The 21209-nt window shown below is 60.7% G+C and overlaps 5 protein-coding genes across 6 annotated transcripts; 2 read left to right on the top strand and 3 right to left on the bottom strand.

Annotated features, from left to right (window-relative positions):
• Window positions 1-1090: 1090 nt before the first annotated feature.
• On the bottom strand, window positions 1091-3932 carry MARVELD1 (MARVEL domain containing 1). Its single transcript, XM_066323748.1, has one exon. The coding sequence runs from the start codon at window positions 3547-3549 to the stop codon at window positions 3022-3024; it is 528 nt and encodes a 175-aa protein (XP_066179845.1). The 5' UTR covers window positions 3550-3932; the 3' UTR covers window positions 1091-3021.
• A 74-nt stretch (window positions 3933-4006) lies between these two features.
• AVPI1 (arginine vasopressin induced 1) lies at window positions 4007-5044 on the top strand. The gene is made up of 2 exons (XM_066323747.1): window positions 4007-4811; window positions 4892-5044. Exons 1-2 carry the CDS (start codon window positions 4132-4134, stop codon window positions 4956-4958), a joined length of 747 nt encoding a protein of 248 aa, XP_066179844.1. The 5' UTR covers window positions 4007-4131; the 3' UTR covers window positions 4959-5044.
• Window positions 5045-5927: 883 nt separating this feature from the next.
• Window positions 5928-13367, bottom strand: PI4K2A (phosphatidylinositol 4-kinase type 2 alpha). The gene is made up of 9 exons (XM_066323746.1): window positions 12834-13367; window positions 10137-10337; window positions 9763-9894; window positions 9525-9678; window positions 8876-8937; window positions 8321-8420; window positions 7930-8063; window positions 7592-7651; window positions 5928-7457 (listed from the first exon to the last, which is right to left on the bottom strand). Exons 1-9 carry the CDS (start codon window positions 13227-13229, stop codon window positions 7296-7298), a joined length of 1401 nt encoding a protein of 466 aa, XP_066179843.1. The 5' UTR covers window positions 13230-13367; the 3' UTR covers window positions 5928-7295.
• Window positions 13368-13786: 419 nt separating this feature from the next.
• MORN4 (MORN repeat containing 4) lies at window positions 13787-17379 on the top strand. Of its 2 annotated transcripts, XM_066323745.1 has the most exons (5): window positions 13787-13848; window positions 15453-15550; window positions 15679-15793; window positions 15879-15988; window positions 16568-17379. In XM_066323745.1, exons 2-5 carry the CDS (start codon window positions 15484-15486, stop codon window positions 16786-16788), a joined length of 513 nt encoding a protein of 170 aa, XP_066179842.1. In that variant the 5' UTR covers window positions 13787-13848; window positions 15453-15483; the 3' UTR covers window positions 16789-17379. The 2 variants fall into 2 exon arrangements, with proteins under 2 accessions (XP_066179842.1, XP_066179840.1); XM_066323743.1 differs by lacking the exon at window positions 13787-13848 and having other exon boundaries at window positions 15435-15550; window positions 16132-16670.
• A 75-nt stretch (window positions 17380-17454) lies between these two features.
• On the bottom strand, window positions 17455-21192 carry HOGA1 (4-hydroxy-2-oxoglutarate aldolase 1). Its single transcript, XM_066323737.1, has 7 exons — window positions 20160-21192; window positions 19424-19552; window positions 19208-19335; window positions 18963-19097; window positions 18695-18791; window positions 18428-18561; window positions 17455-17873 (listed from the first exon to the last, which is right to left on the bottom strand). Exons 1-7 carry the CDS (start codon window positions 20386-20388, stop codon window positions 17724-17726), a joined length of 1002 nt encoding a protein of 333 aa, XP_066179834.1. The 5' UTR covers window positions 20389-21192; the 3' UTR covers window positions 17455-17723.
• Window positions 21193-21209: the final 17 nt, after the last annotated feature.

Below are 21209 nucleotides of genomic sequence, written 5' to 3'. Positions count from 1 at the left end.
CAGTCCAGGGCTGGGCAGCGATCCGGTCTAATCCTGCTTCAGGGCTCAGTCCCAGTCTGCGTCTTGGCATGACCTGCATTCAGCTGTGTCGGGCATGGTGGGTTTGTCCTCGTGAAGTTGCTGGGCCACCTCTCCCCGAGGAGAGACCGGAGAGCAGCCTCACACCCGGAGTCCGTGGAAGGTAGCAGCAGGTTCCCCACAGGTCCGTGAGTGTGGCTGGCAGCTCATTCCCTGCCCCTCCATGGCCCCAAGGCAGCCCAGCCCTGGGTGCCCTGGCACTGTCCTGCCCAGCAGCCTGCAGCTCTGCTCACACTGCTCCAGCCACCGTGGGCTGTCCTAAAAGGTGCTTGCAGTAGAGCAGGGATGCTGGCTTCCAAGGATGCTCTAGGGATCCTGGGCTTTGTCTGATGCCAAAAGCTGTAACCTTGTTGTAATCCTATGCTGGCTCTTGGACAATGAAGGCACAATACTGCTGCCAGCTGCCTGCAGCCTCTGATGAACAGGGCATGTGTCCCATGGGGAGAAGGCTGGGGACCCAGTGACACCCCAGCTGCAGGTCCAGGTCCAAGACTCAACTCTGTCCCAAGAGTATGTCCCAGAGCTGCAGCCAGTCCTGCTGCATCCAGAGATGCTGGCAGGCTTCCATTGGCCCCTGACCCACCAAGGGCCAGTACATGTCTGCCTGGTGGTGCCCTGGCCCTGGGACAGAGGGCCCTTTCAGCATGGAGTGATGAGGCCCTTAGGAATGCAACTACATCCTGTCCTCAGCACATCCCATAGCCACAGAGCCCTGGGGACTTGGCCGCCCTCTGCTCTGTCTGGAGCCCCACGTGAGCATCAGGCTCCGTGGCAGCAGGGCCAGGGATTAGCTCCTGTCCCCAAGGGCAGAGGCTTAAGCCTCTCCAGTGGAGCAGTGGCTCAGCATCAGGGAGCCTGCCTGTGACCCCAGAGCACTCCAGGACTTTGTGACCATGGCCAGAGGCTCCAAGCAGAGAGGCCCCAGGGTGCAGGGCTACAGAGCCGGGTGTGATCTCAGCTCAGACCTCATACCCAGCAGGTCCCAGCCCCACCACAAAGGCCCAGAGACCCATTAAGCGCCAACATTGCTTTATTTGGAAGGTAAATCCATTGGCACCTGAAAGGAGGGTGTAGGAGTATAGAGCTGGTGTGACAGACAGGGCTGCAGAAAGCCAAGGGAAGGCACTTGTGGTGGCAGAAGCACCGAGGGCATTTTGGACAGCCTGGGCCACGGGCTGCACCAGAGTAAGGCAGAGGCAGGTGGTGTCAAGGACCAGCCTTGACACAGGGCACAGACAGCATGTACATTCCTACCCAGGGAAGGGGTACATGGCCTGGGGCTTGGCAGGGCCCCTGAGCATGATGGGGTATCCACTAGGACAGCATATCATGATGGAAGTGGTGACCCAGTACCAATCCCAGACCCCTTCAAGTCCTCAGGGGAATCACGGCTGTTGCTCTCCACCACAAAAAAGGCTCCAGGAACCCCAGGCAACAGGCAGTTATGGCCAGCTGCTGGGGACACACAATCTGAGTCTACACAGAGACTGGAGCAGACCCTTCCTTGCACTGACAGCAGTAGAGAGGACCTGCCTCCAGGCAGGGTGAGGAGGGCTTGTGGCAAGGCAGCACTAGTATGGTGCTGCTACAAAAATTTGGTCTCTGGCTGCCCATTTCTCTAGTCAGCCCTACATGGCCTCGTCAGGGCTTGGCACTTGGTGGGTTGTGGAGGCTGATCCAGGGCTGGGCTGGCTCCAGTGCCAGTGTCCTCTTCTGTTCTCCAAGATAGGTTGTGCTCCCACAATGCCTGGCCCCAGCTCCCCCATGGCCAGAGTGCTAGCACAGCCTAGCACTGCCATGCTGCAATGCTCACTCTTCCCTTCCACCTCACCACAGTCTCCCGGCACTGCCCAGTCCCAGAGAGTCCAGAGATGAAAATTTTCCAGGATGGTAAACCAAGTGCAGCAGAGACAGGCAGGGCGGCAGCCTGGTCTCCAGAACCATTAGTGAGGCTGTTTCTGTCCCTTTTGGAGTAGCCTGGCCCCAGGGCTGGTTCAGTGGCTCTGGATGGCTTGGAGCCACAAACCTCTCTGCAGGGACAGCAGGAGGAGAGAACAACCCCATGACTGGCTCCTCTTAACCCCTGGGGGACCTGGCCGCATCCCAGGACTGTACAAACTCCAGGGCTGGTGGATTTTACCCCCTGCCCAGGGTCACAGAACAGGTTATGGCTCCACTTGTCCTTCCCCTCCCTCCACAGCAATGGAGGCCTTGCTGCCCTGCTCAATCTCCAGACTGGACTGGGGTGATCCTGGATCTGGCTGTGCAGTATCTGGGTGTCTCCACACCCCCCAAGTGCAGGGCAGGGAGGAACTGAGCCCTTTGGTGCTCCAATAAGATGAAGGATGTTTTCAGGCCAGACAGAAGAAGGGGGCCAGGCTGGGGAAGCCAAGTTCAGAGCCTCCCTTACGGAATTGTGGAGGTGCCATGCAGCTGGAATGGCAAGATGGGACTGCCAGCAGGTCACGGATTATACCCAGCAGGTTTTATGCCCATCCAACTCCACTAGGCACTGCTGCCCCCAGCTCAGCTCCCCCAGGCCAGTCCCCCTCCACCCCAGGGAAAAGTCAGCACCCACCTGAGCATGCAGCATTTGCAAGACCAGGGGCAGGGGATTTTGGCTTGAGTCCTACGGGGGGCTCCCAAAGATTGATATCCCTCTTAGGGGCTCTCCATTTGAGTCCTTCCACTTGCAGTAGCCTACGTCTGTCCAGGGGTGGGAGAAGGGCCTGTGCAGTGGCTGGGTGTCCACGCTGTCTCGGTGTGCTGCAGGGGAAGCCGTGCTCGGCAAAGGCCTCTGTCTGTCCATCCATCTGTGCAGGAGTCTCTGGAAGAATTGCAGTGCAGTGAGCCAGGAGGGGATGGGGTGGCAGGGTCATTTCATCCCAAAGACAGGCTGTGTTCTGTCTGCGGCTGAGAAGGGGAGCCAAGTGGCACAGGATCTTAGATGATGTCTCGCTGGTCCTGGCAACGCCGTGACAAGCAATAGAGCCCGGAGAAGAGGTACAGGCAGGCGGTGATGCCCCCGCAGATGGAGGCGCTCAGGTAGGCACTGTACAGGCAGTGCTGGCTATAGCCCGGCAGGTTGCAAAAGCTTCTCTGTTTGGCCTTGTGACCCATGATGCCAGTGGCAGCTGCGTAGAGCCCCACACCCAGGGCCAGGTCGTGCACCAAGTTGGTGAGGAGCCAGCGGGAGCCCAGCCAGGGCACCAGCTCCCAGCGCCCCAGCAGGCTCAGCCCGAAGAGGGCCAAGGTGAGGAGCCAGACCAGGACGGCGGCAAACAGAGCGAAGTGGGCCGCCCCTTCGTACTTATGAGCTGCTACCGTCACCCAGAAGGCAGCGCCCAGAGCCAGCTGCCCCAGGCGTAGCAGGCCCAGCGGGCTCCGCAGGTAGGCGCGATGGAGGCTGAGCGAGCCGCGGGCCGACGGCCCCGGGGGTGGCGGCACTGTCGGGGGAGCCGTGCGGGCCATGGTGCGGCCCTGCCTGCTCCGGCGCGTCTCGGGCGGGACTCAGGGCAGCGACTTCCTCCCCGACCGTTGCCAAACATCTGGCACTTAGCGGTCCTCCCCGCTCGGGGCCTCTCTCCTCTCCTCCCCGCCCCGCCTCCGCGCTCCGCCGCCCCTCCCGCCAGCCCATCGGACACCCGAAAGCCGCCGCGGATGCGCCGAAGGGGAAGGAATCGCCGCGCCCCTCCCGTCCCGCTGCCGCCGAGGGTGTCCACAACGCAGGGACAAAGGGCGGCGGGAGGACGTGGGAGACGGCGACCGATGAGGGGGTCGGGGCCCAGGGACTGCGCTCCGGGATCCCGTGCGGCGGCCGGCGGGGGGCGCGCTCTGGGGTTCCCCTTACGTCACCCGGGATTCCCCTCGGAGTGATGCGCGTCCCGGCCCCGCCCGGGGGCGAGGCCCCGCACCCCGCCCATGACGTCATCTGCGCCACGTGGCCTCCTCAGCGCAGCGGGGCTGTCGCGCCCCTCGGCGCCGATTGGTCGTGGCAGTGGGAGGCGGGCGGGGATTGGCGAGGGGGCGGAGCGGCACCCAGCAGGTGAATGAATGGGGCGCGCGCCTGTTGCGCGACCCCTGCGCAGTGGCGCGAAGCGGGTTCGGGAACGCAGCGGGCACCAGGCGGAGCCGCCACCGCCAGATCTGTGCGAGGGGCCGGTGGGCGCGGGGCGGTGTCGGAGCGAAAGTGGGTCACGGCAGGGCCCAGCGCCCTGGGCAAGGCGGGACCGGACTTGCGTGCCCCGGCCCGAGCCGGGGCGGCGCCTGCATTCCCGGGCGGCCCCGCCTGCGCGGCTGGCCCCCTGCCCGGCGTCCCAGACCGCCCTTCCCCCGATGCCCTCCCTTCCTCACTGGGCATCCGCGCCGGATTCCGAGGAAGGCGGACCGGACCGGGCGGCGAGACCGGAGCCTGAAGCCAGCTGTTCGGTGTCCGCAGCGGCCAGAGCCATGGGCACTCCGGCCTCGGTGGTGAGCGACTCTCCGGGACGGGCGGCGCCCGCAGCCCGCGCCCGTAAGTGGGCCTCGGCCAACATCTTCCAGGGCGTGGGGCTGCGAGAGCTGCGGAGCCTGTTCCGGAGCGGCGGGGCCGAGCGGCCCGAGGAGCGAGCCTGCCTCGTCTGGCGGTACGCGGGCCAGCGGCGCATGGCGCGGGCCCTGCGGCGGCTTCGGCGGCGGCGGACAGCCCAGCCCGGCGGTGGGATGGCAGCGCTACGGCGCTTCGAACACCTTCGGTAGGTGCGGCCCGCGGCGGCGGGGCAACCGGGGGAAGCGCGGTCGGGTCACGCCGCTAACTCATACGTCTTGCTTGCAGAATCGCGGAGAAGAAGCTGGAGGGTGACTGCGGGGCCAAGACAGGCTCGGGGTCCATGTATCACTGAGTGGCTGAGCCGTGGAGAGCAGCTCTCCAAGGACCCTAAGTGTACTGGGCAGGGTGCAATGAATGGTTAATAAAGGGTGGACAGTGGTGGCTGGGTGAGGCTCTGGTTATGTCCTGCCCATCTGAGTGGCAGAACCACGGTCTAGGCTGTTGGATGGCACCTAGTGCAAGAGGAACAGCCCCACACCACAGGTCAGGTTGGAAAAGACCTGTGGGTCATCTGTTCCAACCTCCCTGCTCTAGGGTCATCCTAGAGCAGATGTCACAGGATTGCATCCAGATGCTTCTTGAGTATCTCTTGTGAGGGAGACTCCACAGCCTCTCTGGGCAATCTGTTCCAGTGCACAGCCACACAGTAACTGCCCTGGCCCAGTCACAGGGACAACTGAAGACCAAGCTACATGCTGCCCTTCACAAGAAGAAATGCTTGGAAGAGATTAATAGAGATTCTCCAGGGAAGGATTTCTCTACTGAAAGACCAGCTGGCCAAGCTGGTAGAGTGCAGTGCACAGGAGAACAGAGAAGTCATTGGGGACATTCTGAAGCTGAAGGAGCTGAAGCAGGAGGTATCCAGCCTCACTGCCAAAAGAGCAAAGCTCCAGGCCATAGTTCTGTGGCTGAAGGAGGAGAAGCAGCTGCAGGAAGCAGCCCTGCAGTCTGAATGTGGCCACTTGGAGAAGTGGCAGATGGGCAGCCTCATCTCCAGCCTCCAGAGCTCCCTCTCCAAGAGTCACTGGGCCAGGAAAGACTAGAGCAGGACCTGCAGCCACAGGATGCCAAGGGACAGCCTGGGCAGCTGGTTGCCCTCAATGCCCAGCATGAGCAGACAGGAGAAAGGGACTCTGTCCTGCCGCAGCTCCAGAAGCTGCAGGAGGCAGTGCATTCCTGTGCAGGTACATATGGATAGCAACCATGGGCTGAGGAGCCCCCACCGGCTCTAGGGTGCTGCAGAGGCACAGATGTAGCCAGCTGAATGGCAGCTCTGTTATTCAGACAGTTGCATGGTTTAAATACATTACATACATTTCTACAGTGCATTAGAACAATACATTTTGGGTCAGTCAAATGCAGCTGGGCCTGGCTGGGGAGTTGGGATTTCTACTGCTGCCCCCTCTGTGCTTACACAGCCAGTGCTGAGCCCCCTCCCCATTGCAGGAGACAAAGCAGCTGCTCTGCCTTCCCAAGTTCACCTGCTTTCATCCCTCTCACTCCCCAAAGATGGGTTAACAGGACAGCAAGACCCAACACTGACTTTCCCCAGCAGCCTGAGAAGTCACAGCTCAAGGCAAGCAGGTACAAGCAGCAGCCCTGGTGTGCTGTTTTAGACAATACAAGCTCAGCAGCTGCTGCTGAGAGAGAGACTCCCTGCCTCCCCCACCCACAGCAGGCCTGCGAGATTGTCAGCTCCAGGGCAGCCAGGAGTCCATGCTGGTCCCCCAGTGCTCCCACCCATGTGGCAGAAGAGCCCCTCTGGCCCTTCCCTGGCAGCCCCTGCCCCTCAGAGGATCCCTAGGCACAGACAAAGCTGGCACCATGCTGGCTGCACAGCAGCCAGGAAGCTTGCTGGGACAGGGGAAAAAGTCAAGCGAGAGCAGCCATGGTGACCAGGCAGGAGAAATGGACTGGGGCAGAAGGGGAGAGCTCCCATGGGAGAGCTCTGCAAAGCTGCCTGCTTTTCACAGGGACAAGCCAGCACCTTTATCCCCTTAGTGTCTAACTGCATCCAAACCAGTCCCATGTGTTGTCCCTCTTATGTCCCCTCCTCGAGCCTCTAGCCAGAGAACAGCTGTTCATTGTGGTCCCCGCTACACCAGTGGGCAGCAGGAACTCCCCCTGAGGAAAGCAGCATGCACAGGGTTGGGGCACCAGAGGGACAGTGGAGGAGTACAGCACATCCTCAGGGAAAGGGAGGGGGTATCACCTGCTAAAGGCCTTCCCAGCCAAGCAGCTGGCATGGTGGGGGAAAAAAGGGCCAGTGGCTGATGTGAAGGGCTGGACGGATCCTGGCTCTGTTCATCCCAGCCCCAAGCAGGGGTGCTCAGAACCGCATGTGGGCCAAGGAACGGAGGCAGGGGCGGGGTCCCAGCCATGCCACAGTTCCTGGCAGATTCCCACACCTCCCCCTGGCCCGTGCCCCAGGCAGGGCACCAAGCTCCAACGGAGCTGGGGAGGGACCATGCCCAATCTGCCTGGCTCCTCCAGTTCAGCTGCAGGTTCCTCCAGCCGCATCTGCTCACTCTACCCCGAAGGTCGAGTCCCAGCCGCAGGAGCCAGCAGTGGCCCAGCTCCTCTCGCAGTGCTAGTCCAAGGTGGCCAAGCCCTGCCCGTGCTCCCACAGCTACCACCATGAGAAGAAAGGCTTCCGGCTCTGGAAGCTCTGTGTGTAGGACTCACTAGCGGAGCGTTGGTGGGAACGTGCCGTTTCCACAATCACAGGTGGCATCTGAACCAGGTGCAGTGGACTCTTCCCATCTTTTAACGCCTGAGTCAGGTTCAGGATCTGTATGGCACAACAGAGTAATGCCTGAGCTGCCCTGCCAGAGCAACAGAGCATCCACTCCAGCACCCTTCCTGCCACAAAGGCAGGACAAGGCTTCCTACCTCAACCACCTGTCTTCCCTACGTACTGCTTACCTGGCCTCTCATGACAGCAATCTGCTTGTGAAACTGTCCCCTGTCAAAGCCAGGGTCTTTCTGCAAGAGAGAGAGCAAAGAACACAATGAGATTCATCCGCTGCTTCATGCCTTGAACAAGATGCCCATTCCCCAAGTAAGCCCCTCCCCCTGCCCTATCCCATGGGTTTCCTGCCTCTCCTGCATTGAATCTTCAGCTCCTGGCAGAAGGATAACTGCTGTGCCTCTGCCCATAAACACTGCCACCTTTCTCTTCCTGCAACCTTGACAGCGAACTCCCCAACACCACTCCCACTTTTCTTCCACCCACATCATCTTCACCCACTCCTCAGGCTCACCTTGAAGAGCTCATACAGATCTTCCTCCAGGTCCTTCACAAAGTTGGGGTCTGAGATCTTGGGAAGAATCAGGTCCTTGATCTCCTGTGAAAAGGGGATTTTGGCCTGGGGCAGCCACGCCCAGTAGAACGGATCTGTGGAAGGGAGCCGGAGACATTAGAATTGGAGAAAGCAACACATGGTGCCATATACCCCTGGGCATTAGAGTCTCTGCATCTGCAACACAGGGTCCAGCATCTGCCTTCTACAGTCTCTGCTGAGGAGCTGCCCATGGACCCAGAAGTTGCAGAGGTACAGCCCTAGCCCTCTCCTCTACAGTCCTTGAGGAGGATGCCTAAGCAAGGAGTTGTATGGCTTGTCATGTTGCCTTGGCATAGCCTGAGGGACTCACATGCTCTCCAGGAGTCCGGGTGTTTCAAGGGAAAGGCCAAACCATTGTCTATAGCAGCCAGCTTGATGATGGGCTCCTTCACCACCACCCAGTCGCTGTCCTGGAAGGAAGTGAAGTATGTCACAAAGAGGTCCTCCCAGCAGGAACAGACCTACTCCCTGCAGCCCCGCTGTCAGGATCTCTGCCCTGGCTACCACAGAGGCACAGCAGACTCTTGCCTGTAGCACAGCCCTTAACCATAAGGAGGCATAGGCTGCTTTGAGTGGGAAGGAGGACAAAGCTGTTTCCCCCGAGGCCTCACTCCAAGGTCCTACAACATCAGTTTTCCCCAGCAACACCAGTTTCCCCACAAAGTTCAGCTGCATCCTCATGAAGTCCCACTAGGCCACAAACCACCAATGCAAATAAATGGTAACAAAAGGCCCAGGAGACAAGATCAGGCCTCAACACACTTGGAAACCCAAACCAGATGGGAAATTCTTGTCCTGCCTGTCAAGCGAGCAGCTTCCACGAGCAGAGTCCCTGTGTTGCCCCTGCCCAGGAACAGCCACTCACCCGCACGCCCGCACTGTCCAGGGGACAGTCATACTTGATGAGCCAGTTGTCATTGCCCCGATCTGCAAGGAGATAAAACCAGCTGTGTCAGCACCAGGGCCTGCCTGCACCATGCTGGGCAGAAGACAATTCTTTCTCTAACCAAGAAGTGAGACACATTTTAGGCACAAACTCCCAGAGCCCTTAAACTTGCTGCAGGTATGGAAATTATCAAGCTGCTTGCAGACAGTCCTAGAGATCCAGATATTATCAGCTCCCAAGAGAAAGGTCAGCCTGCAAGCCCCAGAGTGAAACCTCAATTCCTTCCAGCCTGGGAGAAACTCAGGAACACAGTGTGAAATGGGATATAGAGGCACAGTTAGGTGCTGGATTTCTGGATGTCCCTGGTTCCTCACAGCTGGGAAACTTTCCCCTGAGCACCTTGGTAGATCCAGATCTGCCAGTAAACTGGCCAGCAGCCAGAGCCTCAGGTGGTGAGCAGCCCAGCAGCTGCACTCTGACTAGAGGCAGATGTCACCTGGCAGCAACCGAGGGGAGAGGAGTTTCAGGTGCAGAGAAAAGCCACCCAGACCCTATCTCCCTCCCATTTCTCCAGCATGGTAGGACATGAAGGAGCAGGCAGCATCCTATGCCCAGCAGCTGGCCCTACCTGTGTTCCTGATGATGTAATCCAGCACCACCAGCCGCTCAAACTGCAGCAGCAGCTGCCTATTAGTGTTCTCTGGGAGTGGCTCGGCTTCAAACCGCCGCAGCCAGTAGTCTGCATCCTTGTAGCCTTCCACAAAGAGCTGGAAGGAGCCCACCTGAAGCAAGGACAGGCTGCATTACAGAAGGTCACAGTGGCCAGGGAGGTGCTAACAGGCAGGCATGGAGGCTTGCATCCCTACCTTGGGTGGCAGACCAATGCGGTTGAAGCGCTGACCAACTTTCGGCACCTTCTCCAGGGCCAGCCTCTTCCCTCGGGACTTCACCCTGTCAATGGCACTGTAGTTAAAGGTCTCACTGGCCAGATACACCACCTGGAGGGACATAAGCACAGTTAGCAGGGGCCTCTGGCAAGTCACAAGACTGCCTGATAAAACCAAGACGCAGCATTTCCCACAGCTCCACCCAGCAAAAGGATCCCCAAAGTTTGAGCAGGAACAGTCCTAGTCTAGAGCACTCAATCTCCTAGGTCAGCAGTGCCACAAGGTGCAAGTAGAGCTGTGTGGAAGCACACAAAAGCCTCCTCAGAACAGGACCCCAGCAGCTGTCCCCTCACCTTTGTGCGAGGAACAATGTTGAGTTCCAGTTTCTGGTCTACCAGGCTGGCACCTGCCTCCGACAGGTAGCCCTGGTTCAGGACAAGGCAGTCTCTCCCAAAGCAGCACGGGCAGCACAACTTCTGTAGCCACTTGGTCCACTTAGGGTTCAGCTGCCCGTATGGCTCCTCATTCTTGGGCTTGAAGACACCAATAATTTTCTGTGCATAGGAGAGAAGAGGGCTGAGTCCAGGAAGTTGACAGAGCTGGGACATCTTCTCCAGCCTACAGCAGGAACACTAAAGAACAGGTCCAGAACTGCCCCTCATTATGATAATAACCAGTCTCCTGGGACCAGGTAAAACTCTACAGCTCCTGGGAGGGAGGTGGGCAGAGCTAGGAAGAATCCCTCTCCCGCCAGTACAAGAACAGGGTGCTACCCAGAGACCTTTATACCCAACACGTGGCCCAAAAAACACTAGTGATAATGCAGGCTCCTGGTAAACACATCAGTCTCATTCCAGCGACCTTTGGATGGCTGGGGAGAGCTACTGCTCATCGTTGGTCATTATGTCCATACAGGAAAGTGACAGCTATAGCAATCTCTGCCCTGGCTCAAAAATCCATTGAACAGATCCGATCCCAAACTGACCAGAGGAAAAGGACTGTAACAGCCGAGCACCTGCAGGACACCTGAGGAGCCAGGGCTCTGTGGTGGGGGGTCCAGCAGAAGGGTTGACTCTCTAGATACACTGTGTGGATGGGAGGGCACAGGCAGCTCCAAACTGGCGACCAGCTGGTACCAGCAGCAGTCCCAGCCCCTCAATCCAGCTTCAAATACACCAACCCAACAGTGAGTTCAGCAGAGGGCACAGAAGCCTTGTGCGGGGCACTGCACCACCACTGGGCCAGTACTGCCACAGCACAGACAGATGAGAGAAGGGCTGGAACAGGAGCAAGGCTACCTGTCCCCACAAGTCAGACATCCCTGGGGGGGCTGGAAGTCCCTGCTCTGGGGTTACTCAGCAGCACATGCAACCAGGCCTTCTCCCCATGGCTACTCTTAGCCCTGGCCTGAGTGGGCATCACTTCCCTAAGCTGAGCTCCTGCCAGAATGTGGAAATAGAACATGAGTCCCAGTGCTTCAGCAGGGAACTTCAATGCAATCTCAGTCTGTCAGGGGCCAAAAACCAGGCCAGAGCAAGCAGAACCAAAGTTTTGTCCACCAGGAAGACAGGAAAGGAAGGGTTTGAGGGAACAGGATCACTTGAGCCACATCCTGATCACATGGAGGAGCCACTTTCCCTAGGCAGGCAGGAAGGCCACAGCCCCACATGGCTGTCACATGGCTGTCAACCCATCCTTGGATATAAGCCCACAAAGAGGCCTATCAGGAGCTCTGGCAGCATGAAGCCCTGTGCTCCATGGAACCAATCCAGCAGAGCAAGGCCCAGCCAGGCAGGCACAGCACGGAAAGCAGAAACCAGAAGCTTGCAGCACAGCATCCCCTTCCAAACGAACCCATGCCGAGAGCAGCACTGACAGGGAAAACAGGTCTGTCTGGTGCCAGCAGCAAAGCAGAGGGAGCCTGGGCAGCACAGAGGAGAACCTGGCAGTGGGGTGATCATAACCACCGGGGCTGGGCAGCTCAGGCCCCAGCAGCCTCAAGGGAAATAATCAAAGAGGAAAGTTTTTTTCCCCCCCAATATCTTCCCCCTGCTGCCCACAATTTCTACATGCCACACTCTCTCCCATGCCAACAGCAGAATGTTTTTGATAACCCTGAGCAGCAATCACAGCAACCAGTCACGCACCACATTTGCCAATAGCAGGATAATCTGGGGGACCTGCCAGCTGACAATGCCAGCAGCACACAAACTTTGGCTCCTCACACTCATGCTCCAGCAGCCGTCCTTGAGCTTGGGTCTCCTATAGCCAGGCAGCCTCCAACCTGCAATCCCTAGGCAGCTCATCTGGCTTCAGGTCTCATATTAGGCAATAGGAGGGAGCCGGGCAGTGGCACAAGTGTGTATTTCCCCACATGCCATCAGCTGAGCTGGGAACTGCCTGCTACAGCTTCCAGGAGCCAGCTTTCACCCAGAGAGGGAAAAGTAGGACACACCAGAGACCACAGAGCTCCTGCATCTCTGGAAGCATCCCAGCATACATGTGGCAAGGGAGTCACAGGAAACAGCAACAACTCAAGTAATTGGGCAGGGAGCAGCAGGTCACAAGACAAGCCAGCCTGTGCTGCACACTCATCCAGTCAGTGGCACAAAGACGGCTGCCACACAGCTGACCATGTCTACAGGAGAGTGGCTGCATGCCAAGGACTTTGTCTCCACTAAACCAACCATACAGCCACAGAGAAGACACTCAGTTCAAACAAACAGGCCAAAACCAGCCCAGCCGACAAAGCCACAGCCCTGTGTCCAGATGCTGATGCACGGGCCTGCAGGAGGGGGTGACCCTTTCTCTATGGGCACAACGCCGCAGAAGAAGTTGAATCAGCACTTGGACACTGCTGCCCCGCATTCCCGCAGCTGGTCCCACTGTACTTCTCCCCGGGGAGGCTCAGAGCCTCTCCGGCCGCTCCTACCCTCCGCGGCCGGTCACTCCCGCCAGCTCCCGGCCGGCGCCGCTCAGCCCACGGGCCTTCGGAGCTACGGAGGCAGCACCACCCCTGGGTCGGCCACGCGGGGCTAGGCCCAGCTCACCCCCTGCGGGTCCTTCACGAAGTAGCTGCCGCTTGAGCCCTGCGAGATGCGCTCGGGGTAGATGCCGCGCTCGCTGGCCAGCTCAGCCCGCCGGACCACGTCGGCAAACTCGGGATCCTCGGGGAAGTCGTTGCGCTCCCGCTGCGCCGCCGCCGCCGCCGCAGCTGCCGCCGCCGCCGCCGCCGCCTGGGCCTGCGCCTGGGCCTGCGCCGCCGCCGGGCCCCGCGCCCCGCGCTCCAGCAGCGGCTGCCGCTCGCGGTCGCGGCCGCCAGGGGAGCCGGGAGGGGAGGGCGGCGGGGGCGCGGCGGGCGGGAGGGCGCGCACGGCACCCCCCGGCAGCCCGTAGTCAGGGCCCTGCGCCCTCTCCGGCGACACCAGCGGGCTCGTCTCGTCCATCGCGCCACCCGCCCGGCCCCGCCGTGCCGCTGCTGCCGCTTCCGCTTCCGACCGCGTCACGGTGCCCCAGGGACTGCTCCGCCCTCCGCCACACCCCAGGGGCTGCTCCGCCCCCCGTTGCGCCACGCCCAGCCCGGCCGCTGCGGCCGGGACCGCGGGGGCGCTTGTGGCCATGATACCGCCGGGGCTAGTTCCGAGGCTCTCGGGCCTCGCGCCGTTCGTTCGGGGAGGCCAGGGTGTATTCGTCTCCCGTTACCCCCGGCGTGGCGGCTGGCGCCAGTGCCCTACACAAAGATGGACGCTCTTGAGTGGCCGTGCCCCTTGCTGCCCTTCACAAGGATGGCGGCGAGGCGAGGGCGCTGCCCCTCTGCAACCACGCCCGCAGTGGGGTGCTCCTTGCCCCACACAAAGATGGCGGTCGGCGAGGGCGTGCCGCGCAGCTGGCCAATGATCAGTCGCGTTGCTAGCGGTTGCCGTGGAAACAGCCAACGGCGAGCGGGGATGGACGCTGGCGGCGTGGCACCGCCCGGCGGGGCGGGGTCCTGGCAGGGGCGGTGGCGGCCACCGCCCCTCAGCGGGACGTGGTGGGGAGCGGTGTAGGCGGACAGCGCGGAGCCAGGTGAGCGCGGGCCGCGGGTCCCTGCGCCGCCAGTCCCGCCCGCCTCGCTCCTGGGCACGCACCGGGCCCGTGAGCATCGCCACGCGTGTCCCGGTGGTGGGGCGCGCGTGTGTCAGCCGTGGGTGCATGAACACACTGGGGTGTGGGTGCATCAGCCGTGGGTGCACGGACACGGCGGGGACTGGGCACATCACCCGCGGGGACAGAGACACGACGGGATCTTCGTAGCTCGGCGTGTGGGTGCACCACCCGTGGGCGCGGTCACGCCCCCGGACACACACTCCAGGTGGGGTATGCGCGCATCCCCCGTGGGTGCGTGTCACGGGCAGGATGTCCGTGCCTTTGCCCTGGGATGTGTGATTCCACAGGGTCGTGCACCCCTCGGCCGCTGTGCGATTCGGGCTGTGCTGGGCGCGTTGTCCCTGCTTGCGGCGGGCGCGGTACGTGCAGGCTCTGGGCGGTGGGATCCCAGCGCGGGCGCGTCCGGCTGCTGGGCAGGCTGGAGTGTTCGTGGGGTGCTCTCCTCCGGCTGAAGTGTCACAGCCCGCGGTAGGACCCTCTCCCCCGCCTGGCATGGCTGGGCCGGCTGCAAGGTGGGAGCCGGCGATGCGCTCCCAGTCCCTCCCATCAGCAGAGAGCACTGTTCAGTCGCTGTTCGCCTTGGCTGGGGCCATTTCTCTGGACACAAAGCCCTGGCAAGTTCCTGTTGTGCTCCTGAGTGCCGCGTCCTGCTGGTTCATGTGGTTTAGTGCCCACATCTTGGGTGATACGCAGCCGGCTGTAAGCAGATAGACCCCTCAGGTGCTGAGAGCCCCTTCTCACTGCCTGAGCTGCACCGGCAGCTGCTGGAGAGGCAGCGCCCAGCCCACCTGCGGGGCTGTCTCTATTCTGGTCCCTTCCCTGTGTGCTGGGAAGAGCTGTGCTGCGTGACAGGGCTCTGTGAAGTGTGCAGGGCTTCAGGGACTGCTTGCTGTTGGCAAGCAGGTTTGCAAACCCTCGGTAGCGGAACAAAGCCCTGAAGGCCCAGGATCCTGTCTCTGCTGTCCCTCTTAGGAGGAGTGTCTTCTCATCCCTGGGTGTGAGCTGGGTCTGCCCATCCTTGATGCTGAATCTGGAAACGCCACAAGCTGTCTGTTCCCTCTTCTGAAGAACTGCCGCTGAACGCAATCCAGCAAGCATCTCTTCTCCAAAATGCTTGTTTCCGCCTGGGACTGCCCCAGCAAAACTGAGAGTGGCCCCTGGCCTGAGCCTCCGTAGTGGAGGACCTCTGGGGTTCTGCTGGAGTGCCATGATGGAGGCAGCCACTTGCTGCCACACTCCTCTTCCTGCCACTCACTCACATTTCACAGGGCTGTGACCCCCGTGGGCTCACATCTCCCTGAGCCCTGCAGTGGGGCGGGCAGCAACCCGAACCTGGCGGCTGGGGTTTCAGAGCTTAGGCAGGGCAGCTGTGCTCCTGGGGTCACCTCCTCATCTATGCTGTGCCCTAGCAGAGCTGTCCTCAGGGCAGACAGGTGCCTCTGTGCAAGCTGAGAGGATGCAAGGGCTCTGGCAAGCCAAGCTGCTCTCCCTGCCCAACATCTCTTTGTGCTTCTCCCTGCTAGCTTTTGTCCTGCTGTGCTGGAGGCTGTTGCCATGACCCTCACCAAAGGCTCCTTCACCTACTCCAACGGGGAGGAGTACCGCGGCGAGTGGAAAGAAGGTGAGATGTGGCCGGAGAGAAAGGTGCCACCTGTACTGGGGGACAAGCAAACCCCACATCTCTGCCCAGCTCCACGCTGGGGCAGGTCCCGCCTCTGTGCACTGCTGCCCATTTCTGCTCTCAATTAGGTCGCAGGCACGGCATCGGACAGCTGACATTTGCTGATGGCACTGCTTACGTGGGACACTTTGAGAACGGGCTCTTCCATGGCTGTGGTGTGCTCACCTTCTCCGATGGCTCCAGGTGGGCACGGCACTCCTGCGTACGCCTCTCTGGGCATTCCCACTTGCCGTGGGGAGCTGCCTCCTTAGGAGATCCTCCCATACAGGTACGAGGGGGAGTTTGTGCAGGGCAAGTTCAATGGCGTTGGAGTCTTCACCCGCTGTGACAACATGACTTTTGAGGGCGAGTTCAAAGGCGGGCGCGTGTATGGCTTCGGTGAGTGCTGGTGGCATGGTGCAGGCCCCTGCTCAGCACAGCCCCTTGCAGCATCTCCTGCTTCGTCCGTCCTTCCCTGGCCCCATCCCCGGTGGGTGCAGCTCCCTGCCTCTTCACTCCCAGCCCTTCCCTCCCCTGCCCAGGTCTCCTGACTTTCCCTGATGGCTCCCACGGCGTGCCCCGCAATGAGGGCTTCTTTGAGAACAACAAGCTGCTGCGGCGGGAGAAGTGCACAGCCATCATCCAGAGGGCCCAGGGCGCCTCCAAGTCTGCCCACAGCCTGACAGTGTGATGGTTCCCCACATCCCCTCCCACCAGAGCAGGGGCCCCCCTACTTGGGCAGTGACTGGCCCTGCCGGCCCTGGAGAAGGGATGTGCACTGCTGGGTGCCTCCCTGTACTTCGTCCCCTCCAAGCATCCTCCTGCCGAACCCCTGCCACCGGAGGGGATGGGATCCTCCGCTCTCCACCCAAGTGCCCTGGGGCAGCCGTGGTGCCTTCTCTTTCTGGCTGTAGCCCTGGCACCTGCTGGAGCAGCAGAAGGGCAGGGTGACAGGGGCTTGGCCCCTCTTCCCCCCAGGAAGACTGTGGACCACTATGGCTGCTAGCCAGCTGCAGAGGATGGAGCAGGGGGGTAGAGGCTGGTCCCTGACCCCACTGCCAGGGTGCCTTGGCTGGAAGCTGCTGACTGCACCATGTGCCCCCAGAGGGGCAGCTCCTGGCTCATTTTGCTGCCCTGGTCCTGGAGGCAAGGGTGGGCACCCTGGGCATACCGTGGCCTGCACCCTCAGCTCTGGGTGACTGGCCATTCCCCTGCATGCCCAGGGTACGGTGACATTGTGTCCCCAAAGAACCCAGCCTGCTCTCAGGGCCAGCCAATGGGCTGTGTTCCCCTCATCCCTGTGCCAATCCACCCATCCACCCACTGCCTTGGGAACATCAGCAGCAACATCCCCAAGAGAGACTGGGGAATGCCCAGCCTGGTGCATGCTGGTGGAGGATGGTAGCAATGGTGAGCAAGGAGAAGGGTCAGCTGGAACCGGGAATGAGGAACATGAGCAGGGCTGCATGGGGTGCCACAGTTGGAGCAGGAGGCATGGGCAGGGTGGGAAGGGATAGAGGTATGGCAAAGGGGCAGGCAGGGGGCACACAGTTCCCCATTTTGCCCCCACATGCATCCTTCATCTCCCCACTGCATGCTCACCTTCACCCCCGGTGCGGTCTGACTGGTTGTGACACAGGGGTCCTGGCAGCCCTCACTGCCCAGTGCAGGGCTCCAGGGGCTGTGCCCTCCCTGCCAGTCTCTGCCTGCACCGGGTCCCGTGCCTTGCTGTGATCCTGCCTTGTGCTGCTGCCTGCACGGGCCTCAGCTGAGTAAACCATGTTGCCAAACACCCGTGCCATGTCTTTTTTGCTGGGAGCAGGGATGGTGTGGAGGCCTTGCACAGACAGGACTGCAGACACACAGAGGAGATGGCAGGTTTATTCATAGCACAAGGATCCCCCCCCTCCCAGGTGAAAACAACAGGACCCTGGGGGCTGGCAGAGATGCAGGCTGGCCTGCAGTTGCCGTCCTCTACCCATTCTGCCCAGTGCAACTCAGTCCAACAGGAAAGAGTAACATGGGCAGCCCTCTCCTGGCTACCTCCCAGTGTGTGTCCCCAGAATGTCCCCAGTTCCCAGGGTCCCTGACTCCTGTACCTTCCTGGTGTAGGAAGGAGCAGATGGAGAACACCTCACAACCACCCGTTGGCACTGAAGGTGCTCCTCAGCTCTTCAACCTGGGCAGGGCTCAGAGGGGCCAGGGGTGCACGGCAGGGACCTCCGTAGTAGCCAAACCACTCCATGGCCTTCTTCAGCCCCGGGATCCCAAACCGGCGGGTGACCTGTGGAAGGAAAGGCTTTCTAGCCAGCATGCTCTCTGGGCTCTGCTGTGCAGCCCCTGCTCCTTTGCTCGCCGTCACTCCTGTCCTCTCCATGTGGGGCTGCAAGGCTGGCAGGGTGTGAGGTGACTGCAGCACCCCATGAAGTACCCACTGTGGGGTGGGGGTGCAGGGCACACCCTTACAGGACTCCACTGGAGCTCTGGCATGTTGGGCTCTGCAGCAGGGACAGGCCACTCCACAGTGGGATGAGGGGGCCAGGAAGGAGCAGCTCTTCCCCCACACACACTGCTGCCTATAAATAGCCATCAAGGCACTCACAGAGGGTCAGGCAGTGCCCGGTGCCATTGGACAGGCTGTTCCTTAACACAGCAGGGCTGGCACTTTCCTCACTTTTTCACCTCCAACCCATCTCGGCTTGCTGGCCAAGGTGCTGTGCTGTCCTGTCCCCCTGAAACACCCCTCCACCTGCTGCAGCCCTAGGGACTTCCATTTCTTGCTTCTGTCATGGCCTGGCACCCCCTCCCCTCAGCATCCCAGGCGTTCTGCCTGCTCACCGCCATGTTGGGCTCAATGAGGCGATGCTGCAGGTCACGGGCCTCCTGCCACTGGCCCTTGCGGCACAGGTGGTCCAGCTGACATAATGGGTCACCCAGAACATTGGCGAGGGCACACACACCCCCAGAAGCACCTAGAGACACCAGGACACATTGGCAGGCAGCTCAGCATGCTGTTGCTAGCCAACACCTCCCAGTCTCTCGCCTGCCTCCCTCTGCCAGTGTCCTCAGACAGTGTCCCAGCCAAGGATGGGCAGCTGCACTTACCCACAGCATAGCTCGCCAGCAGGAAGCTGGCTGATCCTGCCAGCACCTGGAAATCCTCCTGCCTCGTCTTGTGGACCATCAGCCCCATGCGAGTGATCTGGGGAGAGACATGCTATGCCCTAGGGCAGGCATCACCCCGTCCCCCTTGCTGCAGGGTGGCTGCTGGCAGCCCTGGGGTCCAGCAAAGGGCTGCAAGTCCCAGTTCCCCATTCCCAGCTTAGATCCAGGTTTGGTGGTAAGCAGCCTGGGAAAGTCCTGCCCCACTCACATCCCCACCGCTGTCCTTGATTCCAATGATATTCGGATGCTGAGCCAAGGTGACAACAGCCTCCATGGGCAGGTCCAGGCCGGTGTTGGCGGGGACACTGTACAGCACCACAGGGATGGGGGATGCATCACCAACCTGCGGGCAGACAGGCAGATTTCAGTAGCTGAGGTGCACTGGGGACACATTGGGCACCTGTATCCTGCTGCCCCAGCTGGGGTTGCTGGTGGGCACTGGACGTCGCTCACCTCTGTGTAGTGATGGATCAGGGCAGCAGTGGTCATGGCCCCCCGATAATAGCAGGGTGTCACAACCAGTGCCACATCAGCCCCTGCCTCTGCCATGCTGACTGTCAGCTCAATGGTGGCCTGGGTGGCTGCGGAGGAGGCAAAGGGGTGAGGGGTGCTCCGGGGGGGAACACGCGGCCCCTGCACTGCCCCCAAGCTGCCCACAGAGGCACTCACATTCGCAGCCCGAGCCAGCCAGCAGCAAGCGGTCCCTGGGCAGAGCCCGGCGCACGCAGCTCACCATCTCCACTCTCTCACGGGATGCTAGGTATGGATACTCCCCGTTGGAACCCAGTGCCACCAGCCCTGGAACACAAATGTGAGGAGGGCAGAGTTCAGGCACAGGAGAAGAGTGCCAGGACTGTCAGGTACCCCTGTTTCTCTCACTCCCTTCTTTGCTGCTAGCAGCCAGGCAGAGCTCCACAGCCCATAGTGTGCCCTCTCCTGCCTATGTCCTTGCAGTCCCAGCCTCCTGGTCAGAAGAGACTCTGGGGAACATCCTTGTGAGTCTGCAGCCTCTGCTACAGCTCCTCTCCTATCATCTATGCATCCAATCAACAGATACATATCCCCTGAATTATTGAGAGTGTGCATGGGACTGCAGCGCATAGGTTAAAGCCTGCAGCTATGTATGGAGCATGTGTGCAAGCCTGCACATGTGTGGAGTGTGTGTGCAAGCACGTGCTGGCATGTGGTGGGGTTGTGCAAGGACACATTAGTGTGCCTGAGCACATGCCACGCAAAGGGCCCCAGGTGGGTGACCCAAGGGATTGCCAGTCCCAAAGCAAAGTCCAGCTGGAGGCTGAGCACCCTTGGGAAGCTGGCAGGCTGCCTGCATGCTGCCGCACAGCCTCTGTGGCTGGCAGGGATCTGACGGGAGCCTGCATGGGGAAGGACAGTGGGCAGTGCTTACCTCGGAAAGGGATGCTGGCATAGCGGCGCAGGTTCCCCTCCAGCTGGGCATAGTCCACCTCCTGTGTGGGTGAGAAAGGGGTGGTGAGGGGTGGGAAGATGCCCCCAAGATTGAATGAGGGCTCTGATCCCTGAGGGGTGCTGAGCCCTCGGCACTGCCTGGGGGCTGCCCAGCGCAGAGCTGCCAGGGCAGGCCAGAGGGAAGAGGTGAGGCGGGTGCTGAATGCCATGGTGGCTGGGTGCTGCCGCTGGCTGTGCTGCTCGCCTCACCAAGGGGCTGTTAATGTTTGACATTAACACGTGAGGGACCCACAACCCTGCTGGGCAGATGACATGGGGGTGGTACCAGATGAGCTCAGGATGTTCTTCCCCCTTCAGGAGCGGGCTGCAAGGAGTTCAGCGCCCCTCCAGGTGAACTTTGGCCACCGCGGCCGTGCTTTTCCTTCTGCTCGCCAACCCTGGCGGCCATCCCTCTGCCTCGTACAGGGCTAGGCTGCAAGGTAAGTGAGGGACCAGGCATTGCAAGCAGTCCCAGGGCTTTGGTCAAGGGATCACCTGATCCAGCTCTCAGTGTAGGGTCTCCTGTAAACGGGTGTGTGTGAACACTTCCATATAGGGAGCAGTGAGCACTGCATTCAGCATGTGTGCAAAGGGGCCACGTGTCCCCCAGGGATGGCTGCAGCAGGAAAGGCAGAAGGACAAGAAACCATCCAACCTCACAAAGTGGTCGTCCAGTATGGGTACAGCTTCTGCTCTCTAGCACAGCCCCAGTGTCCAGCACAATGTGGACTCAGGTTGAGCTGTCATCTATGCATTTTCCTCCCTGAGCTTGCTCACATGCGACTTTGAAGGACTGTGAGCAATCAGTGCCCTGCAGCGAGGAGTCCTGTCCTTGAACCACTTGATGTCACCAATACTTGAGTCCTAGTGATGGGGGGCAGGGCTCATCATGCTGCCAGATAACCCTGCTCCCAGGATAACCCAGCCTCCCCAGGCCCATCAACCCTGGTGCAGGCTGCCCAACCTCAAATCCACCTGGAGCCAAACGCTG

This window comes from Sylvia atricapilla, chromosome 8 (genome assembly GCF_009819655.1).
Source record: "Sylvia atricapilla isolate bSylAtr1 chromosome 8, bSylAtr1.pri, whole genome shotgun sequence".
Lineage (NCBI taxonomy): Eukaryota > Metazoa > Chordata > Aves > Passeriformes > Sylviidae > Sylvia > Sylvia atricapilla.
Note: the sequence above shows the minus strand (reverse complement) of the source record. Positions and strands in the feature narration are given on the sequence as shown.